General features: G+C 36.1%; 1 protein-coding gene across 7 annotated transcripts; it reads left to right on the top strand.

Moving 5' to 3' along the window:
* The first annotated feature begins 481 nt into the window (after window positions 1–481).
* Window positions 482–9,477, top strand: LOC113300108 (motile sperm domain-containing protein 2-like). 7 transcript variants are annotated; one of them, XM_026549287.1, is made up of 14 exons: window positions 485–686; window positions 1,663–1,815; window positions 2,082–2,204; window positions 2,345–2,453; window positions 5,314–5,800; window positions 5,909–6,137; window positions 6,256–6,300; window positions 6,413–7,086; window positions 7,195–7,375; window positions 7,465–7,672; window positions 7,766–7,862; window positions 7,949–8,445; window positions 8,549–8,639; window positions 8,815–9,477. In XM_026549287.1, exons 4-14 carry the CDS (start codon window positions 2,440–2,442, stop codon window positions 9,352–9,354), a joined length of 3,063 nt encoding a protein of 1,020 aa, XP_026405072.1. In that variant the 5' UTR covers window positions 485–686; window positions 1,663–1,815; window positions 2,082–2,204; window positions 2,345–2,439; the 3' UTR covers window positions 9,355–9,477. The 7 variants fall into 7 exon arrangements, with proteins under 7 accessions (XP_026405075.1, XP_026405076.1, XP_026405074.1 ...); XM_026549288.1 differs by having other exon boundaries at window positions 5,314–5,632; window positions 8,815–9,476; XM_026549286.1 differs by having other exon boundaries at window positions 5,314–6,137.
* Window positions 9,478–9,954: the final 477 nt, after the last annotated feature.

Genomic DNA, 9,954 nt, shown 5'->3' on the forward strand with positions numbered 1-9,954 from the left:
TTTTTCTTCTCTTTTTGTTGAACTAATTTTGCAAATCCAGGGTTGTATTCATTGGGTTTTCTATTAGCGTCTTTCATACGAGTTCCCTTCCGCCGTGGTGGTTCCATTTTTGAAGATTAATCGTAATTTTTGAATCGACGATCCACTCGATTTAATCGTCGAGTTTTGATGGCGGTGGTGGGGGAGGTCGGTATGGTGGTGGAGGAGAAGAAGAAGAGAAGAAGGAAGATGAAATGAAAATAAAAAACTGATTAGGGTAATAGAATTGTAAAGGACAAGGATAGTATTGTAACTTCACCCATTGGAACTCCCCCTTAGCCCTTAAAAAGAGTCCAATTAAAATTGGGTATACCCCAATTAATCTGGGTATACCCCAATCTCGCTAGGATAAATAATGTACCCAAGAAAAGAATGATATGCCCTTGAAATCCCCCTCAACTAACCACCTAGTCATTAGGAATCCTAGAGAAGCCCCCTCAATTATACGAGGCTTCCAAACAAAGGAGAAACGCAGATAGAGCGAGCGTGGGAGAGAGAGTTTAAGAAGATAGAGAGAAATGGCTATCCGTCTTCGTCACCCTCTTCGTCACCATTTATTAAATCCAAATCATCATACTAATAAACCTCTTCGGGTTCGCAAATTCTCAATTAAAAATGAAAAATCAGAACCAGTTGAACCACACAAGGTAATTGGATTATTCTCTACTTAGTTCAGTAATATGCAATTATCTTTTCAGGGAACTCAATTTTACACCATAGAGCTCTTGAATAAGTTGTGTACGAATTTATTGGAACTATGTTTTTAAGTTCTGCAGATGGTAATGAAAGTAAAACAAACTCTTGAGAAAGATTACAAAAATCTCCCAGTTGGAAAGAATGGAAGAGATGACGAGGATATGATTCTTTGGTTTCTCAAAGATAGAAAATTTGACATTGTGGAATCTGTTTCAAAATTGACTAAAGCCATTGTATCCATTACAACCTTATTCGTGATTTCTTTAGTATTAAATAGCACTTGGACTGATTGCTTCGATTAATTTCGAAAATTTCATAGAAATTTTGTTTTGCATGGAAAAAGATTTCATTAGCATTAATATATGTTTGGTTCAAGTAGTTAAATTCCTGTTATATTCAATTACCTGAACCAAGTATTCTGTAAGTAGCTTAACAAATATGGTGGCAATTTTCGTTATTGGCTTTTGATTTTACAGTTTCTCTTAGCATTCTACTTTCTTTTTAGCCATTCATGCAAATTGTAGTATTCATCCTTGACCCAACTAGAAATGGCGTCAAGAGTTTAACGTTTCAGAATTGTCGGAGGAGTCTGTGGAGAGACTAGCTCGAACTGGGAAAGCCTTTGTGCATGACTGTCTTGATGTCAATGGCATGCCGGTACTTGTGGTTGTGGCTTCTAAGCATTTTCCTGATGTAAGACTGAAAAGTGAATTCCCTATGTACATTGTTCTTAGTATCATGGATATAAATTAGTGATCTCAAGAAAACGTTGTATTCTTTTATAGCATTGAACTTTATCTTTTGTTGTGTTATCAGTGTTCATGGTTCTCTGATATTACTTGTTTCTTTGGGGGTTTCTTAAGCTGTCATATTACGTTTTCTGGTAACTGCGGCTATAATGATATTGCAACAATGATGTGGTTGCAGAAGGAAGATCAAATTGAGAATGAGAAGCTTTGTGTTTTTCTGATTGAGAAGGCATTAAGTAGACTCCCAGATGGGAAAGAAGAAATACTTGGAATATTTGACTTCCGAGGATTTGGCACAGAGAATTCTGACTTTGAATTTTTGAGGTTTCTGGTAATGTTAACTTAAATCTGGATTCACAATTTTCGATCAGTCACTATATTCATTCTTCATTCTTTTCTTTTTTTTTGACATCGAGTTATGATTTCATCTTGAAAACCAATTAATAGAAGTTTCTGGTTGCATTGTATCATTGCACTATAAGATGCATAATATATATACAGTCAACCGCGTTAGGGACTTTATATAGTTGAATTCTACCATCCACTTGATGATGTCAAATACGTTATGACTAATTGGCTTGTTTCTTTATTTCACAGTTCGATGTGTTCTACTATTACTATCCAAAGCGGTTGGGACAGGTTCTGTTTGTGGATACCCCCTTCTTGTTTTTTCCGCTTTGGCAGCTAATCAAGCCCTTATTAAGATCATATGCTTCTCTTGTAAGTTCAACTAAAGTCTACCTCTGCAAGTTTGTTAATACTATCTTCTTGGTCAGTAATGCTCCAAATGTATGTATGTTGTTGGATGATGGATGTATATTGCTACTATGCCTGGTAATATGGTTAGTTTTTATATGCAGGTGAGATTTTGCTCTGCTGATACGGTACGGAAGGAATACTTCACTGAAACGACAGTCCCAACAAACTTCAGAGACTAATAAAGCAATCTACACACATGACATTCTTAAGGTACGTTGTATGCCATATAATCAGTTTAACTACCCATTTGAAGAAAATTGTTTGTTAGTTACAACGAGACTCATGACTAACTAGTTGACACCTAGTACCATTTTAGTAAAATGAGAAAACTCGCGGTTGCATCTGCATATTTCGCAATCCGACATATCTTCGTAATTCGATGACCATCCATTTACATTTTTCTGACCAGTTGTGCATCTTGAACTATTGCAAGCTTGGCTTTGTGAGGGATTAAGAGAATTGTTAACCCACAATTGCCTAATAACCCTCCTTGATTTCTTTCGGCATTCTTCAACATCTTCACCTCTCGATGTCTTGTTATTGGATCTTTTTGTTAATATTCTGTTCAATAATTCTCTCCCTCTAAGGATTGATTGATGATCACCAGAATCAAGGAATATAATTCCTAGAACATACGTGGCAACTGTATGCCCAGAATTAGATGATCTTTGCAATAACTCCCGCCCTAAGTCGATTTGGTTGTTATAAAAGAACTCCACCTAAGACAAAAAAAGAAGTTAAAACAATGGAGACGTGAGTCAATTGTGGGTCCTGTATATTAATATCTGTTCGCACAAGCCATCACACCAATAGGTGGTCTTCGCTTTGAATGACCCCAAGGACCTTGTTGCAAAAGGATTCAAAGGTTTATTAGAAAAGTTAGGTTAAGAAAGATTGGTATACCCGCAAGCTCAATGAGTGGTCAAGAAAGATAACAAGATCCGTATAAGACCCCCAAGCTTATAAGATATCTAATGTTTATCAACCCATTCAGTGGTTCGTTGTCATATGACTAGAAGAAAGTTGCAAAATGGAACACAAAATCAGGAAGTTTGGTCTTGATTATGTCAGCCTAATGTAAATCTTGATTTCTTGTCAGTCTGGCAAAGATATATCACTAAAAAGATCAAAGATGCATCAATAAAAAGATCTCCAAGTACTCGCTTTTTCAACCCGTAAACTGATTTACCATCACTAGTGTTTAGTACAACAAGCAAGAGAATGTTTTATAAAACAAATACATACCATTCCTTGTCTATACAGAACTTCTGGATTTTGAGCGTGTTCGCATCGTTTCAGGAAAGATGCAACCTCAGCCTTCGAGGTCCATTGAATTACTGGGAGTTCATCAAGGGAGGCATGTCGGAGTATAAAATCTATAAAATCGTCCTGTACAGCTTCATGGAAAAACTTGCAACTGCAATATGATGACAGATGAGAATCCATATTGATGTCCGCAAGATAAGATTACTCCTAAAGGTATAGAGTTAGAAAAAGTGTCCAACATTGTTCCTGGTTTTTTTTTTCAATTGGACTCCACTTATACATATGCCTTTGTTTTTGTGTTTTGTAAGGCAATAAGAATAAAAGAGGCTATTAGATGAGTCTTAATCACACCCAAAAAATGATAAAGATAAACAGCAAAGAAAGAAAAGAATCATGGAAAATATTGGGGTTATAAACAGATGTACCCCTATATTTACACCCGACTTAACTATGTACCCCCGTTTTTTTCACATTTACAAATATAGGTCTGTTGGATGTTTTCCATCCAAAACTGTTAGAAAAGTCAATTTCTCGTCAATTTCTCGTCACTGGTCAATTTATCGTGAGAAATTTACGCCACGTGTTTAAATCGTGTGAGAAAATAGTGCCATGTATACGTGTACCACGTGCAAAGATCTCAGGCACACATCTGGGTAAAGGAGATCTCGTTGAAAATCAAGGGTTCGGATTTAGTGTATTTGTAACCTCCGCCAACACGTGTAGTATTTATGTTTTTCTCCGCCAACACGTGTGTGATATTTGGACCGTTAATCTTAACATGTGGGCTAATGTTAACCGTACATCTTAACGAGATGAGAAAATGGACGGTGTGAGATTAAAGAAAAAACTAAGAAGGGGGAAAGAAGAAGGAAGGGTCGACCTAATCTCTTTTCTCTCATCTTCTTCCCTCGTCTCTCTCTTTTCTCTCATCTTCTTCTCATCTTCTTCCCTCGTCTCTCTCTTTTCTCTCTGTTTCAAGGACCAGTAAAGATGGTGAATCTAAGGCGTGGAAAGAAGAAGGAGAAGAAGAAACCAGAAAAAGAAAAGGAAAGGTTAGGGAAAGAAAGGTTAGCAACACCAATGTTTTCTTGTACACAGAGATTTAGGGTTTTCATTTTTTTTTTTCGATTTTGGAAAAGAAAGGGTTTTCTTCTATTTCATGAAATAGGGTATTCGTGTATGATAGTGATGTAGGGTTCCCGTTAATTTGTTTTTCAATTTTGGGTATTATGTAAATTGTTATGATTATTTAGGGTTTTTAATTTTTTTTCGATTTTGAGTCTTCTGTTAGAGTTCATGATTATCGAGTGAAATACAGTTTTAGGGTTTATTTCTAGGGTAATTTTTTTTACGATTTTGAAACTGTTATTGATTTATGGGTGTTCTGTACATGTTTTTGATTATAGGGTGTTCTGTTTAATTTAGAAACTGTTATTGTATGTATTTTTTTCGATTAAATGGTGTTGTGTGTATGACAGTAGATGTATGGATTTAGGGTTTATTTTTTGATTACTGTTGCTATTACTCAAATGAAACGTGCAAAAATTGTTATAGAAACTGCCAGTGAATAATCTGCAAATGAAAATGTCTTTATGTATATGGCTTGTGGAAAAAATTATAATGTTATAGAAGCAACCAGTGATTGTTATTTCATTTTTGTGGAATCTCTCATTTTTGAACATGAATCTATATGTAAATTTCTAACACATGAATCTCTCATTTTTGTGGAATATTATATGTGTATGTGTTTCTGTATATGAATGTTTGAATTTGAACTAACACTGTTTATGTACATTTGGCGTAGAAATGAAGTTGAAGACAATTATGCTAAGAGAGACATAAAGGTGAAGGTTATGAACACTGTGATGAGTTTTGAATTCAAAGGGTTGGCTAGAACAGATATGGGTCTCCTTCAATTGAAAGAAAAGATCAAGCCCCTAATTAGATTGCAGCCTAATGAGGAAGTGGATTTAATATGGTATAGTGACCCCTGTTTACCAGATTCATTGCTTACTGAAGAAGAATTTTGGAGGTTTTGGGATAATGCAGAAGTACATGAGAATTGGACTACACTGCATATGCAAGTTATCATTCCACATGAGTATTCAGAAGGGTTAACAGAGGTAGCTATTCCACACAAGTATTTGACACCAACAAAGTCTTCAACACCAAAGAAACCAGTGAGCAAAACCAAGCAAATTCCTATAAGAACAAGTCCTAGACTATCTAAGAAGAAGAACCAATGTCAGGCAGCAAACAAGAAGTTATTCATTGACTTAGATAAAGAAGAAGTATATGTTCCTCAATTTACCCAACAAACACAGTCTAGTGTAGCTGACAACATACCTGAAGAACAATTTGAAACATTTAATCATGACTTTTGGTTTGAATCAACACAGGCAGCAAGCGTTGTTGAGGATGATCAGTATGTTGTACAACTTCCAAATGAAGAACCTGATGAGTGTCACCCTGAGCAGGATTTAGAAAACTTCAACTGTGGGTATGATAATGAAGAACAACATGCAAAGGACTATGAGGAATTTTTGAAAAAGGCTGCGGATGGTGGCTTGGCAGATAATTTTGATGATCCTAACTTTGGTGAGGTGGAGGTTGATAATGACAATGAAGGTAATGTTCTCTTTTCTTGGGTATTTGATTGTTTGTTTTGTTTTTGTTTTGTGTTTGTTATAGTATCTCAAGTATCTGAAAAATGAATTTTGTATGGTTGTTTTGTGTGTTGTTTCAGAGGATCATTATGGGGATATAGTGAGTTCTGATGGAGAAGATGAAGGTAATGATATGCTTGTTTAATTTGTTTCAGTTCATTATTGTTAGTTATTGTATTTTCAAAACAAGTTAAGATGAAGGTACTGACTGGTAGGATTTGTTTGTTTGTTTGTTAGGTGGACAAGAACAAGCTAAACCAGGTGGGCCTGAATGTAATGCAACTCACCAGTTTAATGGACCTCAAGCTAATGAGCCCTGTCCCACAGCAGAGTTTGAGAAAGAATATGCAGAGCACTTTAGGCAAGAAGAAGAGGAAGACTTGTTCCAAGAGGAGATAGGTGAGGAATTTAATCCTACTAAACTTGTAGTTGGTACCAAATATGTAGATAAAAATGAATTTAAGAAACATGTTAGGCATTTCTGTGTAATGAATGGACATGAATTTGTATGGAATAAATGTGATAATAAGCAACAAAGAGCAGTATGTGTTAATTGTGAGAAGACGGAATGTAAGGTCTTTATATATGGCATCAAGCGAAAAGGTGAAGGAGACACCTTTACACTCAGAGGGTATAATATAGAACACAACCACCAAGGTCGTGGAGATGGGTACAACAGAAGTGCAATTCCTCCTTATGTAGCTGATTGGTACATGGAAAAAAGAAGGGAGACAGGTTGTGATGCAGAAATACCTTGTCCATATGACTTAGCAGCACAATTTAAAAGGGACACAAAGGTCACCATTGCATACCATACTGCATGGAGGGCAAGGGTTATGGTGTTGGAGAAGCTATATGGGAGTTATGAGAAGAGTTACCAACAAGTTCCTAACTTTTGTGAAATGGTTAAGGTAATGTTACTCTTATCTCTGACATTATTTTTTCTTGTTAGTTGTTTTTGCAAATAATATTCATTTTGTCATTCTTGTTAGTTATTAATTCTACTATGTTGTATGCAGAGGAGAAACCCAGGAAGCCATTGTTCTTTCTCATATGGCACTCTAGACAATACGTTCCTTTCTTTAACCATATCATTTGCTCCTGCAATAAAGGGGTGGAAGGCTGGATGTAGAAGGGTCATTGGCTTGGATGCTTGTCACTTGAATGGAAAGTTTGGTGGTGTGATGCTATGTGCAACAGGTAAATTCTTCTTTTTCTTCACTTATACATTCTTGTAATTCAATTTATATGTCATTTTGGATTATAATTCACTTTTTATATGCAATCAGGTCTGGATGGTCAGAATGGCTTAGTTATGCTAGGTATAATGGTGTGTAGGAACGAAACCATAGAAAATTGGAAGATTTTCCTTGGAGATTTGAAGCCTCTGGTAGATGAAGATGGTGTGCGTATCTGTTTCATCTCAGACAAGCAAAAGGGAATCTTGGAGGGTGTTGACTATCACTTTCCTTTAGATGAACACAGATATTGTTTTAGGTATAATGTGTATGATTTAAGATTACTATTCCCTTTTTTCTTTCTAGATCACTTGTAATAATCCTATAATGTATTTGAATTTACATGTGACAGGCACTTGCTTGCAAACTTCAAGAAGACCTACAAGAGTTTTAGTTTGCAGAACCATCTTTGGAATGCAGCTAAATGTTACAAGAAAAAGCATTTTGAGGTAATGCATAAGCACATTTCACTTGTTTAAGTATATTTCCTCAAAATTCTTAAGTTATGTAACCATAAGCATTGTTTTTGTGTTAGGAACATATGGCCAAGATGAAGGCTGAGAATGCTGATGCTGCTTGGTATCTCTTGAAAGAAGAAAAACCACAAACCTGGTCCAGGTCCCATTTCGAAAAAGACAGCAAATGTGAGCACCTTAATAATAACTTTTCTGAGTCCTTCAACAATATGGCAAAGAAGATGAGGGATAAGCCCATCTGCAAGTTAGGCCTGATGTATGGAGATCTGGTGATGAATACTTGGTATAAGAGAAGAAATGAGTCTGCAAAATGGAGAGATGGTGACATAGTTCCTAAAGCAATGAAGTTGATAGAAAAGATGATAGCTTTGAATCCTAATTTTAAGTTGGTTCCAGCTGTGAAGTACAAAGTCTATGAAGTGATTAGTGTGCATGAAGCAGTTTTTATTGTGGATCTTGAGAAGAAAATTTGTAGCTGTTTGCAATGGGAGTTAAGGGGATTTCCATGCCAGCATGTTGTATGTGCTTTGGCTCCAATGAGACCTAACTGGGCTGAGTTAGTTTCCTAAACTTGAACCCCTTAGTACATTTTGGTTTGTATTACATTTTTGCTTGGACATTGTTTAACCAAAGCCATTTTGTTTTGTTATATATTGTAGGTACTGTAGCCCTTACTACACAATGGACTACTACAAGAAGACATATGCTCCTGAATTCAATCCACTAGAGGGTCTAGCTGACTGGATAGAGGTACATTTAATTTTAAATATTTTTTGTTTAAAATATTATATGTTTTGTCTTTATTGTTTGTTGTGCAATAAATCAGGGTAATAAAGTAGATTCCTTTAGGGTTTTATTGTACTAGTATAACAGCCTCCACAAGTTTTCTAACTCTTATCTTCTTCTTCTTCTTACTTCTTTGCAGCCAGAAAAACCAGAAATGATGAAGCCACCAGTAGACATTAGAAAGCCAGGCCGGCCAAGGAAGAAGAGGATATTGTCATATGATGAACCAAGAGGTCAGAAGAAGGCTAGAAGATGTAGTAGGTGTAAAAATGAAGGTCACTACTCATCAACTTGTGTTGGTGGTCCAGTTGGAGGAAATCCTAAGGGATTCAAGCCTAGAACATGTGTTGATGGCACAAAGCAGACAACAGTTGAAGCTCCACCAAAGAGAAAGTACAAAGCTAAAGCTGCTGCAAATTCTGGAGGTGCATCTGCTGCAAATTCTCAACCTTGTGCTAGCAGATCTAAGACGCAAACAAGCGTTGCTCAATCTTACCAACCAGCTGCAACATCTTCTGCAAAATCCAAAGGTGTCATGAGAAAGGCAGGTGATGAATCTTGTTCTCAGTCCAGTTTCAGTCAGCACAACACCCATGTTGGATCTGTTAGCAACAACATAACCTTTACAGCTCCAAACCCAAAAGGAAAGAAGAGAGCAAAGAAGTATATGAAGCTTTAGATGTACCTATTTTATGTTGGTTTGTGTTTATGATGACTCTATTTTATATTTGAATGTTAAGACAATTTCTGGAATGTTATGTTAAGATAAGACAGTGTAGAGTTACTAAAATAGATAGTCTTTTATTACTATTGCAGTTACATTTGCAGATTTTTCTTGAATTCCTTGCATACTTCATATACTATTGTTTCTATAACTATTGCATCTTACACAAGTTCAATTTGAGTTTGGAATTACAATTCTCTTTGGAGCACTGTTGATTGTTAAGTGAACAATTTTGAAAATAGTAAGGATTGATTGTCTTCTCCACAGGCTGAGACTTACACAAGTTCAATTTGAGTTTGGAATTACAGTTCTCTTTGAAGCACTGTTGATTGTTAAGGGACCATCCACGTGTACACAACTTACGTGGAAGAATAGACGAGTTGGCAAGTGAGTTGGAAGATTTAACTGTTGACATGGAGGTTAACTTTCCGTTAGCCGTTTTTTCAAAAAAACGGTCAAAACAGGAGTACATTTGTAAATGTGAAAAAAACGGGGGTACATCTGTATGCGCCCAAAAAAAACAGGGGTACATCAGTATTTCACCCAAAATATTTC

Source organism: Papaver somniferum, chromosome 7 (assembly GCF_003573695.1).
Source record: "Papaver somniferum cultivar HN1 chromosome 7, ASM357369v1, whole genome shotgun sequence".
Taxonomy (NCBI): Eukaryota; Viridiplantae; Streptophyta; class Magnoliopsida; order Ranunculales; family Papaveraceae; genus Papaver; species Papaver somniferum.